Source organism: Aedes aegypti, chromosome 2 (assembly GCF_002204515.2).
Source record: "Aedes aegypti strain LVP_AGWG chromosome 2, AaegL5.0 Primary Assembly, whole genome shotgun sequence".
Lineage (NCBI taxonomy): Eukaryota > Metazoa > Arthropoda > Insecta > Diptera > Culicidae > Aedes > Aedes aegypti.
The window spans coordinates 374831272-374855499 of record NC_035108.1 but is presented as its reverse complement, the minus strand read 5'-3'; the positions used below and the strand labels follow the sequence as shown (position 1 = coordinate 374855499).

The following is a 24228-nucleotide window of genomic DNA, read 5'->3' as shown; positions in this document are numbered from 1 at the left end:
TAACCATTATTACGTCAACCAATACAAACAAGTATAATACTCACGTAAATCCGTGCTCTGGATCATGCTCTTCCCTCCTATCCACATATGCATTCCGGTATTGGTTACCACCTGTGGTATCTCGTCGTTAATCGGCAGAATCTGAATTTGAAGATTGAATGGCACGCTTTCTTTGTTTCTTCCTAAGGCCACCAGTCGGATAGTATCTGTGGAATTTTCACTACCGTTGTGCACATAGGTGATCACTTCGGCCTCCAACTGTTTCTGTGTGAATCTATTGACTTTGGAAGATTTCCCAGACTTAATGCTACCATGCAAAGGATGTTCCAGGATTTTGTATTCCAATATTTTTCCCGTGTAATATTCGGAGTAAGGCACCATGTCGGTGGGATGTATCTTTACGCTTTTCCCTGAAAAAGAATTCAACTGAAATTTAGACGGAATTTCCATTCACGACACATACCTTCTTCAACGACAACCACATTCGTGCGCATATACAGATGTTCTGGAATAATTACTATTCGCATGATTAGGTCCCGCAACCAAGTGATACCATTCGTGACATCGAAGGTGAAAAAGTCGGACGACTGATTCACTCCTGCTTGGATGTAGAACATTTTCTCTGAGTTGATCGTGGATTGATCAAACACTTTCGAGTTGTACTCGTCATCTGAGGTTATCGACTGAATTTCCAGGTAACCATGCTGAGGTTGCGTCGTGACCAGGTACGTAATGTCACCTGGAGAGATGTTGGGATGGACGATCTGAAACATAAACCGTAGATATAATTCTGAAATCAAATGAAGTAATGATAACTCACTTCCAAAATGTCCCTGGAAATAATCACACTTGTCGACTCCTCTACGAACAACGTCTGATTGCGTCGAATCCTTAGTGGCTCCCAGTAAGCAGGAGGGTAAATGCGAACCATGATCTCACCTTCTGCCCAAACACCCTTTGTACTAACTCGGTACTTGATCTTATCCATGGAAGCCACATCTCTATTCCAATACACAAGTCGCTCGCCAATTAAATCCGCTTGGGTGAAATTCATCGAAGTTGTAGCATTACTCAACTTGTGTAACTGCGTCGCATTGAACTTGGAGCTGAATAACTTTAATAGCCCATTGCTGGGTTCATTCAACACTCTGTATTCGATCTCTTCCGGCTTAGCATTCAAGTTGGTATCCACATTCAGATCACTCAACGTCAACAAAACCGCTCGACCTTCCTGAACAATAGAAGCGTTACTCTCTCGAATCTTAAGAAACGGGTCGGAAGCTTCTATTTCTAACGATCCTGGAACTTCATACAGCCCATCCGTCACTATGAACGACAACCGACCTTGATCAGTGCCGTTATGCTGGATCAACAATCTCCGGCTGTCCAGATCTTCTTGTGTGAAAAAATCCACGTACTTCCCATTCTTCAGCAAATCTCCATTTGAGCAGGACACCGATCGATACTCCAAATCCAAATTCCTGGTCTCGATATCCGGATCAGCATACTTCAAATCCCCTGAAGTTAACAGTTTAGTTTGGTCTCTAACTATGTGGAACACCTTGTCAAACACACGATATGGTCCATTATCGTTCAGCAGTGTAATCTCCACCTGGATCTCACACACAAACTGAAAATCTGTTTCGTTATCCGATAGTATCAGCAGCCTAAAACTGTCCTCCGTAGATTCCGAATCATCATGGCAGTAGTGTATGTCACCCAAGTACAAGTACTGCAGTGTAAACGAAGAAATTTCCTTTGCTTCAAACGTCCGAGGATTCACCTTGCAGAGACTACCATGCTTAGGGAAGTGCGTCAAATTAAAAGTCAACGAATTAAACTTGTTGAACAGTACTTCAAAATTTGTCCGCGATAAAGCGGTTTTATTCCCTTCGTGAACGTAAACTTTCTCCCGTTTCTGGTAGATGATCTGTTTCGCCAAGTAGTCCGGTGGATTGTAAATAAAGTCCATCTTGCCCTGAACATCTTCACACTCCGGAACGGAAACTATGAACTCGAACGTGTCGATGAAGTTTCCGTACGACGAATGGTAGGTACGGTATTTGATGAGATTCTTTTCGATTTCTTGCTGTGTGAAGGAGTCACCCGGTTTGGCATATTCGGGATGACCATCGACGTAGATGATACCGAACTTTGGAGGTTTAACAACGGTGTAGATGATGTTCCGGGCAAATGTGGAAATGGGTGTCGTTTGGTGGTACAGATAGTCCGGGCGAATGACGTTATCCTTAGTGTTGATGTACATATTGTTCTGACGAATAGTTCCAATTCGAAGCTTAGTGAATGATATCCGGAAGTCATACGTAGGGGTAGTAATTGGTCCAAGGGTTACCGTGAACTGTAAGGAAATACCAATGAATACAATAACCAAAAGAAGTTCAATAGCTTACCTTAAATTCGTCATGCAGAGGAAGATCCGACGAGTGCAAGTACCGAATCTGTCCTAGAAGAAGCTGATTGCTGCTAAAAGAGTCAACCGATATCCATGAAGAGTCAACCGATCGTAGTTTTTGAATACTACCGTAAGCGGGTGCTTGGACGATATCAAACCTAAAATCATATTGCATGTTACTATGTTTCCATTTGGATCTTCTAAACTTCCATACTTCATATCCACGTTTTCCTCGTCTGAATTCGGTACAAATGACAAATTATATGGCGTGATCAACGCCGAAGACTTATGAATGAGCACCAGGCCTGTATTGTTCATCATTCGAAGTTGCAGTGGAAGTACGGAAACTCGGACTGTACTTGCTGGACTAGTTTCCATGCCATCGGACACTTGAATGTTCAACTCCAGGTAGTCATCCGATCCTTTTGTGTTAATCAGATAAGTAACTAGTCCAGCGTTAACATCCGATTGAGAGAAGGTTGCTACCGCTCTTCCGCCCAACTCTATGCGTCCCTGTTGAGTTTCCGTGCCTGGATTCATCAACACTGTGTAAATGAGTGAGTCTGGAGGGCTATCTAAATCTTCAGCTTGCAAGAAATCTGGTCCAATCAGTTTAGGTATGCCTTGAGTAACACGAAGGAGTTTAGTCGGAGGAAGCTTCAGTACTGGAGGATCGTTAACTGGCGTTACGTTCACGTGCAATACGAAGCGATGCTTTCCTTCGAGGTAGTTGGGAAGGGAATTCCTCGTTGACGGCACTAGATGCATGTCAATTGTCATGTGGTCGTTAGAGTTTTCTGCACCGTTATGAGTGTACTTCACCTTATCTGTAGTGAGGTCGATATGGGAAAAGAACTTCATCTGAGTGGCGGAAGAGTTACCTTCTGCGCCGTACGAGTGTATGGTGATCTTGCCGTGTTTTGGAGGTTGAACTATGTGGAAAATAACACCCGCTTCCTGTACACCAAGTTTTGTGTAGTCAAAGAGCACTTCAATATGCTTTGGAGAGAGAAATGCAATTCCACCTTCTAAGACCTCCATTGGGCTTATCAACATCAATTCCTTCTCGATGAGCAAATCGGATCGTGAAAAAATTTTGTAGCTCTCCGAATAGTCTGCTTTAATACAGAATGCTTGGTCACAATTACAGATGAAGTCATTAATTCCCTGATGGTGGCATTGTCCGGAAGGAATGCAAGGTTGCTTCTCTATGCAAGGGTATCGCCAAACACAATCAACAGTAACTCCATGAGTAACTTTGAAATTCGGGAATCCAACTGTGTGATCATCTAGCACAATGTCCCGAATACACCCCTTCAAGCTTGATTCTGTAGCACGAGCACCCTTCAGAAACGCTTTACGTTTCTTGCGGTGGTCAAACCCTCCGATGTAGAATTCCTCTTCCAATTCGATAATTTGACTGCTTCCATTGGCAAATGTAGCGCTACTTGTCACTTCATCGACTGTTATCTGAAAAAGAGTGAACATTTAATACTCGTACGAGGCATATCTCCCAATACACTTACATCCACCAGCATCGGGCTATACGTCACGGAAATGTTGTGCCACTTTCCGTCGGACACATTACGGTCGGGAATTAACTCCACCGCATTCGAGCCTTTTCCCACAAGCAACCGCACCTGGCTCTCTACAATTTCAAGTGCCATGAAGTCGTATCTCGCACTCGTTGGAATGTTGCTCAGTAGCATTCCGTAGGGTTCGTTCGTTCGGAATTCCATGCTCCAGCGATCGCCGGAACGCGAAGTCGGTTTCTGTAGTATCACATAGCTCTCGTCGTCCAGGAAGCTAATCGGAGTAGCAACATCTGCGTCTAACTCCGGTGCACAGATCCACGAGACCCGCTCGTTCGTTACGTGACCGGTCCGCTCTCTGGCCCGTTTGAAGATATTGATGTTGTTGTAGAAGATCTATATGAAACGATCAAAATAAGTAATATGTACCTTGTTGAACTTCAAACCTGCCTTACATCAGCAATACATCCTCGGAAGTTTTCCGTAGTCCCCAAGTAGGTAGCAGAATACGCTCCGACTCCACCGATAAAAACTCCAAAGTGCACGTTCAGCTCAGTCACATTATCCGGCAAAGTCTTCGTGGCAAAGTATTCATCTATTTGCATGGTCAAGTTCGCAGCATATCTGGATATAGAAATATCATGCCACTGCAGATCGTTAAACTTTAGCGTTGCCGGTGACCATAGCTGAAATACAGACCAATATCTTATTACACCAATTCTTCACCATACAATTCAAATACCTACATCAGTGTGGTAGTCATCAATCTTGAAGCTGAATCGTACCCGTCCTCCATCGATGCTTAGAAGCGAGTAGTCGGTTCGTCCAGCCGTCAGCAGAATCAGGGCACTATCTTGTCGAGTTCGGAATCGCAACCGAATGTTTGTAGATATTTTGGCTTCCTGTAGAGGCATTGCTATATGACTAGCGCCGTAAAAAGATACTGAAATCAAGCGGTAGAAAAAAAAAAGAATTAGTATACGAACATCCATGGCAAATAAATTTGTTCAAACGTCTGGATTAGCCAAATGAAGCATTTGTGTGGAATTCGTTCAACCATATCACGTGCAGCACCAAAGTGGAACGCTCTTCGGAATCAAAACAAATGAATTCCTCTCATTACGTGATGCCTCAAAGAAGCGAGGGATCTCCGATTACCAGCATACGAATATCCGTTCTAACAGCCATGCCGGCATGATTCATCAAATGGTTGGAATTTCTTGCGGGACTAAACCCATTCCCAAAAATGTGTAACCCTTTAAAAATACCATAACAGTCAGTCCCTCACGGCGCAATGAACTACGACAATCATCGGCAGTTCATACTCTCTCGCATCCGTCAGAGTTATTAGTGCTTACAACTGTTGAACATGAACCCTAAGCCCGACCCGCGCCATGATTTTAGAAAAAAAAACATATGGTAGACCATAAAAATGATCAACCATCTGGGAATCCATTTGTAGGTGAATCGGTAGCATCATTCATGGTAGCAGCGCGAAAAACTGCTCTAACATAATGTAGAGAGCATTGCGCGAGGATCGATTTTCATATTTTCTCGCTTTTTCTACCTATTCAAAGCCCGCGAGCGTTCTGAGCTGTGTTTCCTGCTGGTCTGTTCCTTCTGATTGCTTGTTTATTTTTACTGTACTTATTGACTTGTAGATCGCACTTCACGATGCGCTATGCTTTGTTTATAGTGATGTCTATAGAATGGCTATTACATTCGACGTGAAGCAGCGGAAACGTTCAGCCTTATAAGGTCGATGCAATTGTGACATGCTATAGGATTTACAATCTCTAAATTTTGTATAAACTGCAATCATCTAATATAAAATAAACTTTCTTTACCAATTACATTCATGTTGGGGAAATCTGGGTAAAACCGACACGCTAAGCTTATTAATAAATTGTGTATACGTTTGCTTGTTAAACTAATTTATAATTGTTGTAGAGTAACATATTAGTTATAAATTTATCAATCCTTGAGATCGCTGGATTAAGGTTATATAGTGGTTTGAATTAAATTTAAATTCCATCATTTTTAAGTGAAACAATTGAAAGTGCGGGTAAGATCGACATCGACATATGTTTGAGAATCCCATATGTTCCCAACCATCCTTACCATAAAAATAGTGTTCTGTGAAATTTTCAGCTATCTAGCTGGTGATTTGAAGGTGGCCCAAAGACAATGTAGGTTTATATGGAAATTACTATGGAGAAATTTTGAGATGTATTCTAAACACACTAGTACTGTAATATAAGTACAAACTTATTATTCCATAGAAAAAAAACTCCTTCTTCAAACCATAATAAAGTAATTTGCTGAAGAGAGAAATTCAATCCAACGGATAACAGAAGAGATATTCATGAGTTTGTTTGCTATTATTTAGCTAAATATGGGTTTATAGCCCTGCAAACATGTACAAAAATCCCAAACAAAATTAGCTCAAAAGAGATTTGTTTCTACAGCAATCTTTAATATGGGATGAAAAGTTTCTACTTACATTACAGTACTAGCGTGCTTGAAACATTTCTCAAAATTTCTCCATAGTAATTTCCATATAAATCTTCATTGTCTTTGGACCACCTTCAAATCACCACCTTGAAAGCTAAAAATTTCACAGACCTCTATTTTTATGGTAAGGATGGTAAAGAGCATATGGGAGACTGGATTTTCAATCATTTTAAAAATTTGAATCGCCTTTATCGACACCTTTATGGCGTTTTAAAAAGAATGTCATGTTAAAAGACTTTTGACTTTTATGACCCCTTCATTTAGAGGATTATACATATATTACGTAAATTATTGAGGAGACGATTAAGATCCACTATATTGATCATGAGCATGAGCATGGTTGACCGCCCGCAGATGCTACTCCGTTATTGCAAGAACAGCTGTACTCACATAGGGAACCAACAGACACTACTCGGGATCAGTAACATCACCAATGTTTAAGTACTGGTGCTCTCATTATTATAACAAACAATAACGGCGCCGGCTGCGTCCGAATGCAGGTCAATTTAGGGATGGGAGGAAAATGTTGACGTGTTGTAATGTAATGGAAGCCGAGGAGTCCTCTGCACTTCCACAAGTAGACACTGGGAGTTTGGATATGGGAAAGATTTGGGTAAATGATTCGTTTTGGTAAACGATAAATATATAATTTGAAATGAATGCGCCTAACCGGATTACTCGATAAAAGCATTGAACGGCGAACAAGTGTTTGTCGCTCGCTCACAGGAGCAAGCGACAAGATCAAAGGATCAAACACTACTAACGCGATCCGTGATACTATTCCACCGTTCTACACGAACGACGCGAGACATGTTTGATCCTGCTCTCATCGCCCGCCACCGCAGGAGCAAGCGTCAAGGTAGAAGGAACTAACACTACCCAGACAACCAGAAATCGCATGAAAGTTCACGTTAAAACTCGTTTATTCATACTAATTACATCAAACCCGCAAAGCACCGTGGATAAACTCGGCAAATTGATGAGTTTCCTCGCATAAAACACTTTTTTTCTGAGTTCATTTGTACATTTTGTTTCGTCCCGTACACTTGTACAAAGTAAGTCGAATCAATTCGTAGCAGCTGTCAAATCAACATTTGTTATCATAAGTTAAGTCGCATAAGATAACAGGTTAGTTCGGAAGAATATTTATACACTCGCATTGTATGTTATTAATCATCACATAATATATGCACGCATATCGCCTCCACTTTTGTACGTAGAAGGCCTTTTCGCGACATCTTATAAGTGAAATTTTGCACGTACAAAGCCTCCAGGTGATTTCGTTATGCGTACATTTTGGTTGTCTGGGTACTCTATTTACAAAAACAAACAAAATAAAATGTTACGAAAAACTACAAAAATACAACGTTACGGGTGAGGAACTACAACCAACTCCAAGATTTTACTAACCGAACGGTCGAAACTCGTAAACAGATTAAAAATGACACGCTCATGGTTCGCCAGATAAAACAAAAAATAAAGGGGGAACTTCCCGATTGGATGTGCTACAACGCATTCACTTCCGACCCATGCAAATAAATTCCGTAAACGAAAACGCGAAAAATCGATCCGCGTGACTTTTGTCGTGGTATAATGGGGCCTTCCTTAGCCGAGTGGTTAGAGTCCGCGGCTACAAAGCAAAGCCATGCAAAAGGTGTCTGGGTTCGATTCCCGATCGGTCCAGGATCTTTTCGTAATGGAAATTTCCTTGACTCCCCTGGTCATAGAGTATCATCGTACCTGCCACACGATATACGAATGCGAAAATGGCAACAATAGCAAGAAAGCTCTCAGTTAATAATTGCAGAAGTGCTCATAAGAACACTAAGCTGAGAAGCCGGCTCTATCCCAGTGGGGACGTTAATGCAAGGAAGAAGAAGAAGAATGGGACGAACTCACCAAATTGCAGCCTGTAATTTCTGCATAGCATCCGAATCTTATAGGCCAAATCCCAGCTTTTAGATAAATCCAGGATCATGTTCTGGAATCAATGTGGTAATAAAAAATATACAAAGAAGGATGGATATTAGACTGGTCCAGCTCAGTATGGAAAAAAAAGTTGTATAATTTCACAGGGCACCCCCCAGGATTATTCCTTAGGGTTAGAGGAAGACTTCCTGAAAATTTCAGTTCATTTGGTCGTTCCAAGAGCTGGCGCATTTGAATTGAAGTTAATATGGGGTTTCCAGCTTAAACATATGGGAAACAGCATTTCATCTCCTGTTTGGGTCAGGAAAATTGTTGATCGCTTGCAATTGGACCCAGAATGTCAAAACACTACTTGATACCATAGGAAACAATATTGTAGAAGGTTGTATGATGATTAAAATTGAGAAAGTTGTCGTTTCAACTATCTGAAGTAGATTTGCAATAATGCTTAGTATTTCTACAACATCGCTGGGTGGTAGCCACTAAGCGCATTATAGCCACCAATGACGCTGGGCGAGCTGCGGTACAAGGTGCATGCATATATGTATGTGATTGTACGGGAGTGCTGATCTAAGCCCTACTTTCAACAACTGAAAGGGTAATGAAAATAAGCCTAGATCCAGATACAACTTTCTGCAACTATGTTCATTAGGGTACCAACTAGTGAATTTGTCATTCTGGGCTCAATTAAACGCAATTTACGAGTATACGGAACAAAACAGTGACATAGGGTCAATTTTCAATATATTTAAAATGAATATTCCATACAAACTTCGAATTGAATGCGCCAGCTGGGGGAGCAACCAAATGAGTTAAAATTTTGGGAGATCTTTTTTCTTACCCTAAGGCACATATCTAGGTGGTGCCCCGTTGAGATTTACAACTTTTTTGTTTAATGGCCAGTCTAATGAATATCCATCAGGGAGAATTTGCTTTGAAAGTATGAACAAGTCCTACAATATTATTTGACTTATTTCCAAAAGTTCTGAAGTCACCTTTAAATATTCCTTGAAGAACTTGATTTTACTAAAATTCTATAAAGAACATAGATGAGTTTTTTGAAAACTTTTGCTAAAATTCAAAATATATCTTTTGTATCCAGCTTTTTACGCTAGCCATGCTATAAAATCTTTGACAGAAGCTGACCATCACCACTGAACTGAAACTTGAAAATAAATCCTTAGTAACCTATCACTCACTGAAATAATTTCCGTTGCTTTTCTGTCACTCAAACTTAAATCTAATTCCGATTTCCATAGATAATGCTTTAATCATCTTTGTTTTTTTTTTAGGTTTTATTTAGACCATGGTCTCTGCATTTGAGCTGCAGGCCAAATTATTGAAACAATATAGTACGGTACATCATTTCCGTAAATCGAATGAAAATCACTCAAGGGATTGTTGTCTGGAAAATTGAGATCTCTGCTACTGTCCAATTTCAACAAGGTTTGTGAAAACATCTACCCAGAGTCGTGCTCAATATTACGCCATGGAGTCTGCCGACTCCAGCTCTGGATTCAAATAAAATTCTTGCCATGAAATTGGTGTATCACCCCTATAACTCCCCACGGTGTATCACCCCTAAGTATTCTGTTGGCGACACTTAAGATTTACTTTGGTTAATTTTTCCTGCCATTTTTAGTATGATTTCTCATATCTTACCAACTTCCGTAAGCTTTGAGACCCGGAATTCAAAAAAAAAAACCCGAGCACTTCATCTCAATGCTTCTATAAGAAAAATATTACGATGAACGATGCCATTTAAAAAAAAATCAAAAAAATATTATGTTCTTATATTGGAATAATAAAATAACTTGTTGAGCATTTTTTTTTTTTTTTTTTTTTTGAAGAAGGAGGATATTTAAAAAAAATAATAAATTTATTAAATAATAACTTCAGGAAACATGCTCGCCAATTGAGAGATTTGTGCCAGTTTACCTGAAATAAACTTTTGATAAAATGTTATAAAGTACAAACCATACATACAATCCTTAAATATGTTGCATTTTGGCCATATGTATATTGTACCAAATAACCTTTCAATAAATCATTTCAAACTAAGCTTTCGACCAAATGTCATCCGACGATATGTTCTAAAGATTTTCGACCAAATATTCTTTCAACTAAATGTACTTTCGACCAGATGTCATTCGAGAAAACGCCATCCCACCAAATGTCATTCGATCAAGTGTCCTAAAGCCCATTAAATGAACCTTGTGTATAACAAAAGTATCAAAATCTTCATTGGTTCGTATAATCTGCACACAAGCTGGTAAACCACGTAGTCATATTCAATGCAACAGTCCATACAAATTTCAAAAAAGTCAAAACACAATAAGGGGAGTAGTGGAATCTGAAAATCAGATAAAAACAATCACATGGTTTATAGACATCCTGAATTGAACATCCTGACTGAAATCGATAAAAAACGCATTTACAACAATCAATATCTCATCAACCGAATTTAGTTAGCACATTGCCTGTTCGGTTTTGGCTACACACATACACATTGTTCTAATTGTTTTTTTCTGCATGAATCTACAGGCATTTATGATTAGTTTGATTCGTTATTCATTGCTCCGTTCATGCTCAACCAAATTATCTTTCGGGACCACAGAAATACATATGAGGCCACTTAAAAACTGGAACGCGCAAAAATTGTTCAACTTCAAATTGATGTGTTTCTATTGAAAATACATTAAAACAAAACCTGAAATGCTGCATTTGAAAGTTGAGTGTATATACAATAGTTGCTATGGGGCTCTGCACTGTTTTGATTTTGCATGGTATTTTGACGTTTACTGGCCTTGTTGTTTACAAATTGTATGCAAGAGTGAAAGAGAGAGAGAAAGATTTTTGTGCAGAGACCCATAATGAGTTTTTGCCTTTTGCTCTCCAGCTTCCAAAATGACGTCCAAGTAAGAGAAACAGTGTGTCAAAATTTTGCTCGCGCGGCAAGAAAATCCGACGTTCTCGCACGAAACTTAGGGGTCGTCCATAAACTACGTATGGGTTTATGGGGACAGGGGGGTTTGAGATTTCTTACGCGCCATACAATTTTCTTCATACAAAAATCTTACTGTGGGGAGAGGGGGGATCTGAAAACCATCAAAATTGTCTGACATAATTAATGGACGGCCCCTTATGTGAAGGTGGATTTCAAGCAGCTTTCGGGACAGGAGTTTTATACCGCATCAGGAAAAGGGAAGGTGGCTGAAATTTTCAAAACCTTCAAACGATCGAAAATCCCGAAGCAATGCCATATGCTTATGTAGTCTAAAAAGTGACATTTTCTCACTACGGGAACCATCAATCATGAGATCTACGTCTAGGAGTGCCACGAAAAGCGGCCATTACCATTCCTGAAGTAATATAATGGACCTGTAATGTTCTAGCCAGATTTGGCGAGCTGTCACTATGGAAAAAAGGCAATCGAGTGGTACGATGCAAAAAAACGTGGTTTTGGAACCCAAAGACCACAACCCTTTCAACAGCCCAGAACTCCGTCGAACGGTATTGAGCCTTGGTAAGATGGAACTTCAAAACAACTTATAAATCCATGGAAAACGATCAGCAGTTTAAATGAAACTGGCGTTCGGCGGTTAATAAGGTCGATGAGACCACTGTGCAAAATTTTATGGAAGAGATCAACCTGAAGGCTCGGCAGCTCGGATTTGACAAACCAAAATAATAAACGAACATTTTTTCCTTAAAATATATGAATTAAGTTACTAAAAAAAATACAAAGGTTTTTGTATTATGAACTTCAACGGAAGGAATGATTTTTTGTCGACCAATTTTTGCGCGTTCCAGTCTTTATCATGTTACTCTCTTAAAAAATGTTGAATTCTACCGAGCATTTTTTACAAGGCGATAAATATTACCCCAAATCAGCAAAACTAAAAAAAAAAACAAATAAAACATTTTTTTATACATGTTTAATGCTTTCAAAAAAGAAAATGCAATAAAAAGGCACATACTTTAAGTATAGGTTCTAGCCTTAAGAACAGGTTTCCGAACATAAGTGATTCTGTTAACTGGAAATGAGGCATTTGCTTAAATTGTCTAATTCAAAAGAATCACGTTAACGAATCATATAGATACCAGTGATCCTCAGCCCTGTTTTTCAATCATTTTTTTCCGGATAGTGTATTATTTTCGTCATAATCTAGAGTGATGTTTTTGATAATTTTGGGAGCTTCCCGAAGAAAAAATATGCAAAATTTATCAGATTTAAGAGTTACAGACATCACGTGCGGCTCGTGGGCCGCACTTTGGTGACCTCAGAGATACATAAATCCATATGATTGCATATAAATTTCTTGTACACAATAATGTGATAGAGTCGTGAACCTGGTATGAACGTCACCCATCTGATATTTCATCACATAGAGTAAGGGCTACATTATAGTTATCAAAAAGACGACCATTGTGTCGCCATCATTAACTTATCTCAAAGATCTCAAAAAAAAAATGTGAATCTGCCAAATTATAAAACGGCAACTTAAAGGTTTGTAACTATTGTTATTTGATTACATTTTTTTATTATCTTTATTAACGAGACTTTCAGCCTCAGGGTGGTTCATATCGGAATTACATTCTTTTTGTCAATGAAGTTTGACATCAATAATGCGTTCGCAAATTTTGACAAAGCATATAATGCAAATATGTTATGAAATATTGATAGTTTCTAAAAATAGGTTGCAAAATAGTAGTTTACGGAACAAGTTGCAGAATGATGATTTTTACAGCACGAGTAGTAAATTTATCCTACGAGGCTTGCCGAGTAGGATAATTACGACGAGTGCTGTAAAAATCGAGTTCTGCAACGAGTTACGTACAACATTTTTTGCAATTTTGTAGAAGACCACTTGAGGGTATCAGAAATTATATCAGAATGCATTCACCTTTCTTTTACAATTTCTGAAAAATTGTTGTGTAATGATTCATTACGCAACTCAAAACAGTTGCGTAATGAGAAAGCGTTGCGTAATGAATCATTACAGCACTGGTTTCAGTTAGGTAATGACTATTCCCGCACTCCATACTTCAGTGCAGGAAAGTAGGCCGTTTCATGTCAGATTGGCATGATGAAAAACAGCCTATTACGATGAGAAATTGCAAAAAGAATCTTAACTAATAATTTAGTCATTTTTTCCATGCTAAGCAATGAACTTTGAGAATCTTCTAAATGTATCTACATTTGTCAAGTATCTTTGTAAATCGTCATTCGAAAGAGTTTTGAAGAAGAGTACTACAATAAACATTTTCTTTTTTCTTCGTTTCAAAGGTATATTATTAACTATGAGAAATATTTGAAAAATCTAATTTTTATAAATCCTAATAGATGTTGGGAATATTTTATCTAAATGTTTATTAAAATTAAAGCCACTCAAGTGCCCAATAACAATATAATAATACACTAAAAAAAATTGGGGCTCGACAATATTTTTACAAAATATCGAACACATTTGATAATTGAATCTGGCGAAACCTTTTGACGATTTTTCAAAGCTGATTTGTTGTAAGTGGCGTTTATCATTTGTTTTGATTTGTTGTTAAGAAAAACTGTTTTGAGCATAAAAAGGAATGATATAAGTTTTCTTCCATCGCCTTTTTTCAACTTGATGGTTTCAATACCCGATTTTCAAAGCAGTACCCGATTACTCTGCCGGACACAAATCGACTAATACTATCGAACCTTAAAGTAATAATTTTTATCCATCTAAATTTTATTGGTAATAATAACTTCATTCACACTTACCTTTAACGGCATCGATGACTGAGAAAAATATTCCCAGCATTATGATGATCTCTCTTATTCGTTTTCGATTAAATTTATCCATCTTTGGTCGTGATCAATGGTGGTGTGCAGCATTAATAATCCACTTCAGCTCCGCAATTATCTTCTTTCATTCAGAGCAATAAAACTTTTACACTTATTTCGCACTCTTCCGTTCAGCAGCACTAAACGCTTATTTTGTTCTTTTAGTTGGAATTTGATTATTTTCGTCATTCTTCTCCTTCTTTAGTAGATAAGGCAACGAGCTGGTGTCACTGTGAATCATACGCCGCATAGATAAATCGATTAATTCCGACATAAATTCCCATCGTTTGTCAACATGCGAAGCATTCTGTTTACCGATCAACCCACGGTTCTGATCTCCTTCTGTCGCATTATGGTCACAACATTTGTATTTTTCTCGGTTTTGTTGATTCTGCTGCTGGCTAAAAATCCCTCTGCATCTAGGTGAGTGACATCTGCTAGCATCGTATGCCGTCTTCTCACCACATAATAAACGTTATTATGTTCATGCTCACTAGAACTTTTGATATGTAGCTTTAACATGTGATCGCGATTTGAAGCTGAATATTCATGTCTATGATCGTGTAGAAATTATTTTAAGGAAATATTGGAAATTTTTTATATATCATTGTTCATGTTTTGAAAGTCCCCTTCTTCGTTCTCCATTACCTAATTAATACCGTTACAGTTTTCCAGTTTTTGGTGGGAGTCAAAACCACGACACCACTCTCATAGTTATTAAAAATATCTTGTTTTTGGACAATACAGATAAGAGAAAACTCCAAAAAAAATATATGGAAAAAACTATCATGATTTTTATACACACAGAAATACCGACTCATCTGGCAGAAAGAGATGAATTCTGAACCACAATGCCTAACCAAGTCAAATGCCTAACACTTGATGTAGGGGAAGCGTGGGTAAGACCGGCAATATGGGTAAGTCCGTCATCTATGGAGACCGGGCTGACCCCCGCCTCCCTTTAAATGATGCGTGCGTTTCTTCATTTTGTTACGTATGAGTGACTTGGATAAATACAATCATTGTTATGCCTTCCCGAACGAGGGTCATGATTCAACTCACTCGTTCTAATAGATTCATATGATTCGAATGCACTCTCGAAAGCGATATGGAATACTATGGCATATGCAGGAGAAAATTTTTTATGACCCAAGCAAAATGTTTAAATTTGATACAGGTACATATAAACATACTTGGTGTTTTTTTTTTTGTAACACGTCAATGCTTCCAGTGGGCATTTATGCCCTTTGAAGGAGCACCACACTAGATAACGGACTAGCATGCAACGCCCAGTGCCACAGTCGGAAAACAGTCCTCACGAAAAGTTTACCGGCCGAGGCGGGAATCGAACCCACACTCCCTAGCACGATGCGGCTAAAAACCTGGTGACACTAACCGCACGGCTACGAAGCCCACGGTCTTGTTATTGGAAAGCTCAAAACAAAAGAACAAAAATGTTTTAAAATAAGGGTAATTCGATTTTTTGTTTTCTTCATTATCAAGATTTTTAGCCATAGGCTAGTTCATCTAGGGACCAACGGCTTCACTTCCCTTCCGAAGCAGAAAATTGAGTTCTTGAGGAAGTTTTAACAAACATAATAAAGCCTAAAGAAAATCTTCAAGGTTTTATGACAATTTCTAAGACCTCTTCAGATAAATAACAAAAAAAATGCTTGAAAATTAATATTTTGGACATACGTATACCTACATACAGTACATAACAGTTAATTTGTTTATTTTCAATTTAAATCTTATTTACCACAGTCAACTCTCTTAAATTCGATATGAAAGACAATCGTGTTAAGAAGACAATCGAGTTATAAAATGCAAACTCAGTGCAACTGTGGTCATCGAGATGCAACTACAAGGGATCATCGAGGAAGCCATGAAAATTAATTTGGTTATACAGTTAACTCTCCCTTACTCGATATTTCCCCTAACTCGATGGAATGCGCGGTCCCTTCAATCTAGCATGCTATGATACCTCTGTAAGTCGATACCTCTCTAACTCGATGCAATCTGTTTTAATTTCCCAAGGAGTTTACCTCTCTAACTCGATATTTTCAAGAAAAGTTCCAAATGTCCTCCTTATGTTAACCAATTTCATGAATTTGTATATTATGATTGAATTGATAGTAAAATTAAGGTTTACTGTCCATTTCTGGGTGATAAAATTTTCAATTTTTGCAGATCGGTTAAAATGTGTCACATAGGTAAATGTGGTAAAATTGTATTATATTTTCGTTAAAATTACTATTTTGAATGTATTTTGCAAAAATAATGAAAAGTTTAAAATTAGTAAAATTTGTGTTCTGCATCTCGATGGTCCCTTCAATATCGAGTAAGGGAGAGTTGACTGTATACAAGGCGGGATACATAACGCATTTATTGTGGCAATAGATTGTAACGATTTTTGTCTAAAATTGCTAATAATTTCATTTGACATTTGTTCCATTGTTTCAACATGGGATAATTTTATGCTTTTTTCCTGGTATTACAACAGCCAGTCCATATTGGTACAGCATACAGCATGGCTGGCTTGAAAATTTTTATTTGAAGATCAAAAGCTTATTCTTAGGACAATGTTTGATTTTCTGTTAATACTTGGATACATACATTTTAAATATTTGTTAAATTTGGCTTGAATGCCCTCAATGTGATTCTTGAAAGTTAAATTTTTATGCAACATGAGCCCTATATACTTAACTTCATCTGAACAATTTATTGACACCTCTCTCATCGTGACAACAGTCTACTTAAAGGTTTAAATAAAGAATATGTGGGAATATTATTAGTTGAATTTTAGAAGCATTAACCCTCTAATACCCAAATTTTTGTTTTCGATCTAAATATAATTTTTCGTTATCTAAAATCATTCTAAACACGGTTTGGGCAATGATTCATTTTTCTTCGCAAATTTATGAATTTTGGTTTTTGATTTTTATTATTTTTATTTTTGAACATCCCTATCCTTTTCAATTTTTTATTGAAGCCTCTTCTGGTTACTGATTTTTGACAATAATAAAAATTATAGTTTTTACTATACTTTTGAAAATACGATTTTTTATTTTTTTTTTTCTGGAACATTTTTTATTTTCTGCGTAACTAACGGAAAAAAAGATTTGAAATCATTTCAATACCATCAGGCTCTTTTTCTGTGATAGGTTGATCGTAGAAAAATATAAAAGGTACGATTTTTTATAATACACGTTAAATGAATCCCAGGCATTTGAAGGTTATATAAGAATACAATTTTTCAAACAATTTTCAATAATACAAAAAAGTTTCAAAAATCATAAAAAAACTTTTCTTATATGCATGTTATGAGTCAAGGTTTAAGCCAAAAATGAAATCATTTTAATTTCCGAGCTACGAAAAAATACACAAAATTCCAAAGTGTACCCCGTCTTAAGGCGGGGTTGGGTATTAGAGGGTTAAGAAACATATTTTTTTGCATTTCCACAACAAATCAAATGAAACCAAATCAAATGAAACCAAACACTCGATCCATCCACCTCGTACAGCTGCTCTTCCGAATAGTCTTTCACGTGTCACTGCCAAGCGAAGATTGACGTCTTCCGAAATTGCCTGGGAAGTTTTCAGGTTTATACAACTCACAAAACCACAAGCATCGAATTGTGCCAGAGTGGAGATCATCGTTAGAGGCCCACCTAGAATCATTTCCTCCCACATCAAACATTTGCTAACCGCGCAAACGGGAGACCTAACAGTGTCGATCAAACGAACGGAAATGTAGATCAATTCTTCAATCATCAACGCTAAATGAACGGGCATATGCGGGCATCGGAATAATTTGCACATGGAAATTGAATTCACTTGGCGTTGCACTCATGGCGATGCAATGGCAGATGGAAAACTAGAATCTTCATCACGGTGGAGTGCAACGATCTCCAATGCGACCATTAGGCGACCGAAGCCGACGTGTGTCTCCTTGTTGTGTTGTCGCTAAATATAGTCGACGACGCCCGCTGCTAGGGAAGGGAGAAAGATTTACTGCCTCTGAGTGACGTCTAGGTGTCCCCTTGTTTTGGAGGAGCCATGATCGTTTGCTTGCATGCCTACAAGCTTACGGGGTGTTTTATGAAGAATGTTTCAGGGAATTAGGGAACGAATATTTCTCCCAAAGATGGTGATAAGTCGTTTATGGCACGCATGGATTATTTTTTGTGAATGGTTCTAATATATCAGAATTCTTTCGAATGGTTGTTGTTCAACAGATCATGTTCAAATTGTGTTGTTGCAGTAGGTATTGTAGTCAGGCAGCATCTCTCTCTCACATCATCTGAAGCAGCTCAGATATTACCTTAAGGGAATACAGACTTATGGAATAGGTACAGATCTCATATTCCATAATGTCATAGTCTAGAGAAGAAACGCTAGAGCGCTCTGCTGGAACAAAATCAGTCACGAATTGACGAATTGGCCGGTATCAGTTGAGGGATTCTTATCTGCCCGTCGCTACACCTACTTTGCATACTTGATTGTAACTTCGCAGACTTTGCAGTTTAGGAATTCCAATTTTTTTTTTTTAGAGAGACTTTACCCAGTAGGGGCATTCGTCTCTTTCATTCCCAATCAATAAACTGGGAACTATATTATATTGGTTGCGACTATATTTTATGGATTTCTTTTGTCCATTGATACTCCGAGTGACTTGGATGATTTCGTTGATACTACACCTTTCTATATTATGGAGGCTTTTTAGGAAACTTGCCCTTTGCGGTCTCTACAAAACTAAATGACTACGCGTTGGTATTCATATCTGACTAAACTCAGGAAACAATGTGTAAAAAGATGGAACAGACGCCATTCTACTGGTTGACTCGCACGGCTTACAATCCGATCTGATGAACGATCTGGCTTGAAACAAACTTTTGAACAAAACGGTTCTAGTTTGAGTGAAGTCACTTGTAGGAAAAGCCGTTGGCAAATCAAAAGATTTCTAGAGTGTTAATTCAATATACACTTCCCCGGATGATTGGACTGAGGATGAGGTTTTAAGTGTCCGTAATATGAATCAAAACGGTAGTTCTTTTCAACATGAATGTTATTGTAGACGTGCAGTGAAATGGTTTTAGCAGAAATAGAGTTTTTTGGTTACACTCAAAACTTATTTTACTAAAAAATAATAATAAATACTCTTTAATTAAAACTGTTTGCTCATACAGTCGACTCTCCACATCTCGATGTTCTACATCTCGATTTCTATCCCTATGTCGATGATTTTTTCACTCTCCATATCTCGGTATCCTCCTTATCTCGATGTAATTTGCATTCCCGATTTTCTCTCCGTATGTCAAAATACCCATTATTAAAGGTTACTATACTAGATTTTGGGGACTCAAAACAATTTGCAGAGACGAAATGACGCCTGTTTGTTCTGCTAATTCATAGCGATGGTATCTAGCTTTTTCAGTATAAATTTGCTTGTACAATTCCAGTGAACATATTTGAGCAGGCATAGTTATTTTGCATGACACATATAACATTTATTATCAAAAACTTACGACAAACCATTGATTTTCAACCTCTTTGCCTTCAAATCAATATAAAAACCAATGGCATTTTTTTGCATGAATGAATTGTAGAAATTCTGTAACCATTTTTGAGAAGTAATAGTTAATTATGAAAATACTTAAAATGTATTTTATCAAAAATATATACTGGAAAAAAAAATATTTGTTGTATAATTGTCTGCTTATAAACCGAGTTGCACAGCAATGACAGTTAGTAATAAATTTGATTGTACAGGACCAGTGATTATATTTAGGCAAACAAAGAAATTTAAAATTACACTCAACATAACTTTTGCTTACAATAAACTATGAGAAACACAAGTTTTGAACTTATTAGCCTATAGATCGAAATTCAAAGCGATTACATACATTTTTTGGCTATATATTTGCATATATAAGTTTGGTTAACATGGTTGAGGTAAAATAAAAATTTCAGAATAAGACTCACAATTTATTTTATTCAATAAAACTAGGAAACAACCAATAGGGCAATTCGCCTAATGTTGAACGGCTAAAAACGTCGCCTATTGTTGAACATCCCGTGTATTCCTTATGGCGTGTTCAACAATTAGCGAACATTTTGACCGTTCAACAATTGGCGAATTACCCTAATTCACCCTTTTTTACCTTAAATCAAAACTCAAAGTGATGACATGTTTTTTTTTACCTAAGTTTGTTTGCATAAGATGTATCGACAAAAATAAACGAATTCACGAGTCATTACATTAAATTTTGGTTTGAAAACAAGTTATGAAAATCCTTTTTTCGTAATTCTATTAAAATAAGTTTAGGTATAATAAAAACTACTTAAAACCAGAAACTTTCAATGCACTACTATAAACAATCAGTTGTCAATCAGATCAGATGTGAAAAAAGTTACATGCCTTTATTTAATTTATTTAATTGGATGAACCTAAAAGAAAGATAACAGATCACAATGATGTTTAACGCATTCTAGTATAACAATTATTACTTGTTACAAACAAGATGTCAGAACCTTCCGAGGCCCTAATATCGACTCGGATCATTATCTCGTTGTAGCTGAAATTCGGGCGCGGTTATCCAGCATCACGAGTTCCACAACAAACAGAACGCTGCGCTTCAATATACAACGCTTGTCGACTGATGGGGTAGCTGCACAACCGTCAGCAACTACACTGATAAAAAATATGTAGTGATACGAACCATCAGGGTCTGTTAAATTCTACCATTGCAGCCATATGGTTTCAGTAACTACGCAATGAGTTGTGCACACCACGATTTCGTTTACCGTACCATGCTTTGACAGCATGTTCCATGGTAATTTGTACTACAAATTATAGTCAACATAATCGCTTAATTATTGACAAAACATAATGGCGAATACTAAGAGACGATAATTTTACAAGTTTTTTTCTAAAAGCATTAATACGTTTTAAAACAAGTTCAAAGGTTGCATCTTTATATAGAATAAGATAAAAACAGGTAATTGCTAATGTTCATAGTCAAACAGTGTGATTTGCTCGTCTTAAACAGCGAAAAAAGTGGCATCCGTAGAAGCAAACAGTTGTTATCATAAAAACACATGCCCGCGTACCATAATGATGCTGCGTATGGATTAAATTATTAAGTTATTACTGATCACGAAACATCTCTTCTGTGTCGATATCTCAAAAAGTTCTACTCAAATTATTGCAGTCAACGAAATTCTTGTTAGCCAGAAGCGAGAGCGTCCGGAAGAGTAAATTATCTCCATGGGCTAGGACTTTCAAACTTTAATTTTGCGGCGCCCCAACCTTTGGTTGATCCTCTTTCTCGTTCGCCTTTCATTTGCAGGAATCGGAGCACCATGTCCACGCTCAACGCGCATAGCTATTCGATATTGAGACAAATTGTTTGTTTTCCGATATGAACTGCTCACGGGTCCTGAATTTTATACCATCAAGATACCATCGGAACCAATGGCAAAAAATTATCAACTACCGATCCAAAGTACTTTCCAGGTGCTGCTTTGCAATTCATTTATCTGACAATTTGTAAACATTTTATTTTCGAAATAATAACTGACAAATAAAATGTTATAGCTTAATAAATGAGTAAATATGCTTGGGTAAATGGGTGAATGAGCCTTTCTCTTGATCATTTTCTAAAGTAAACAATACTGAAGCTGGTCCCACGGTTTCTAGCATTCAACTATGCAAATAGTAACTAAAACTGTTTGGATTGTGCTGTGTACTACATTTTGTACCATGCACATAGTAACAGTTACTATAAAACGTGGTTTGAAATGTAAATAAAAGCGACATGGTAAAATAAACCCTTGTCAATGTAGATTTAAGAACAAATTATTTTCCGTTGAAATAAAGTGGTAAAAGTGTTTTAATTTCACCCTTGATGTAGTTACTGTTACCATATGATATTTATCAGTGTAGACACGAGCAGTTAGGAAGAATCAACGTTGCTGGAGACGTCGACAGCCTGTGGTACCCTATTCACGAAGCTGGAAGTGATTGGCACTGGTCAACGACGAAGGCAAAAAGAGTGCCAGGGAGTGACAGACATGGAGAATATCGCCAGAAGCCGTATGCTTGTGGCCAGTACCCGACAGAACAGAGAGCGGTACAGGGCAGCGAGAGCCGAAGAAAAGCGAATCCACCGCAGAAAGAAAAGACAGTACAAAGAAAGCATGAACCGGAATGATATGCGGAGATTCTACGCAACAGTCAACGGTGCGCGGCATTATACCGTACCAATGCCCGCTATGTGCAATGATCGAGAAGGGAATTTGCTGACCGATAAAACGGCGGTGGCTGCCAGGTGGAAGGAGCACTTTCAGCAATTGTTGAACGATGAAAATGGAAATGTAGCGAGAAACAAAATGAACATTGATGATGACGATCAAGCTGTGGACCCACCGACCATAGGAGAGGTTAAAAAGGCTATGAAGAAGAACTGCTGGGAAGGACGAGATCCCGGTCGAGCTTCTCAAGCAAGGAAGTGAGCAGCTTCATCAGTCGATCCACTGGGTACTTCTGAAGGTATGGGAGGACAAAAAATTACCCATTGGCTTGTTGGATGGCCTCGTCCGCCCTATCTCCACAAAAGGGCACAGACTGGAGTGTGCCAATGACAGAGGAATTACCCTGCTGAATTCGGCGTACAAAATTCTGTCGCGCATCCTGTTCAACAGACTGAGACCGCTCGAGGAGTCCTTCGTCGGCGAATACCAAGCTGGTTTTCGTGAGGGCTGTTCGACAACGGACCAGATGTTTAGCTTGCGAATGATCCTAGGTAAATTCCTGGAGTATAATTTGCAGACTCACCATCTGTTTATTGATTTCAAGCCGGCGTACGACTCAGTGAATGAGCTTTTTGCAGATAATGTCTGAACATGGTTTTCCGGCGAAACTAATTAGGCTGATACGTGCTACGCTAGATGGTTCGAAATCAAGTGTTCGGATCGCAGACGAGGTGTCAACCTCGTTCGTGACGTTAGACGGGTTGCAGCAGGGAGACGCACTTTCGAATTTGCTGTTCAACATTACAAAATTTAATTTAATTTAGAGTGCATTCCAAATATATAGTCATAATAAATATTATCAAAATTTCTATTTCTGCTAAAAAATGATTACTGGGCTTCTACAATCAAATTCATGTAGGAAAAAACTACAAGTCAGAGGGATAAAAAAGGTTTAAAAATAGGGATTTTCGAGATTTTTCGACCAGAAAAGTTTTGAGTGTAATCAAAAATTTTTATTTCAACCCAAACATGTGAGTTGTGGTTCTGGAACTTATTTATTACTAAGAAAACCAAAATTTATCACCTTAAATATTGTTACATTGCCTAATTTGTGCCACAAATCCGTACTAAGTAGTCACTTTTGTTAAAAAAAAGCTTTGGGTATACTATCTTCTCAAGTTTTTTTATGGATATTTGTCTTAAAAAGTGTCTGATTCTATTGCTGCAAAAATTTGGAAAATCGCTTAGAAACGACAGTCAAAGTTGGACTTATAACTTTTTCTGGACCCTTTTTTGCAAGCGTTTTGTTTTCTCTCCCGTGGTAGTAAAATAGTTCAACGTTTCCAAGAGAAAATATTGTTTACAACGCTTACTGTTTCTAAAGGATCAACTAGCATTAATTTTGTCTTAATAAAATTCAAAATTAATTCTATGAAGCTATCAGATATCGACAACACACTTTTTTTCTGAAACTGAGTTTATTTACTGGGAACGTAGCTATGAATAACAATTTCGGAACATAAGCACAATTGTGCTGTTAATAAAATCCAAATTTCATGATCATTAAAATTGTCCCCTCAATCAGCATTCCAAAGCATTTCTGTTCCATGACTCGGTAGACTCAGTTTCACTGTATTACTTTTTGGGTTATTCGAGTAAAATATATGTTGTTCATTCTTCAGAAAACGAATCTGCGAAGGAATTCGAGCTTAACCCCTCTACTAGCAGCTTCATTTTTTACCGCAAAAAAATATTAA

The 24228-nt window shown here is 37.8% G+C and overlaps 1 protein-coding gene across 7 annotated transcripts in view; it reads right to left on the bottom strand.

Annotated features, from left to right (window-relative positions):
* LOC5572437 (chondroitin sulfate proteoglycan 4) overlaps positions 1-24228 on the bottom strand; it is a 50138-nt gene that overhangs the window by 2848 nt on the left and 23062 nt on the right. For 4 of the 7 annotated variants that reach the window (XM_021846737.1, XM_021846738.1, XM_021846741.1 and 1 more), the window contains exons 2-10: positions 14153-14445; positions 4692-4888; positions 4401-4631; positions 3940-4341; positions 2628-3883; positions 2412-2571; positions 821-2359; positions 464-764; positions 45-410 (exon numbers count right to left, since the gene is read on the bottom strand). In XM_021846737.1, the coding sequence (XP_021702429.1) occupies positions 45-410; positions 464-764; positions 821-2359; positions 2412-2571; positions 2628-3883; positions 3940-4341; positions 4401-4631; positions 4692-4888; positions 14153-14234 (4534 nt within the window). In that variant the 5' untranslated portion in view covers positions 14235-14445. Of the gene's footprint in view, positions 1-44; positions 411-463; positions 765-820; positions 2360-2411; positions 2572-2627; positions 3884-3939; positions 4342-4400; positions 4632-4691; positions 4889-14152; positions 14446-14530; positions 14701-24228 lie in introns of those variants that run through there. The other 3 variants (XM_021846742.1, XM_021846743.1, XM_021846740.1) reach the window with 2 other exon arrangements.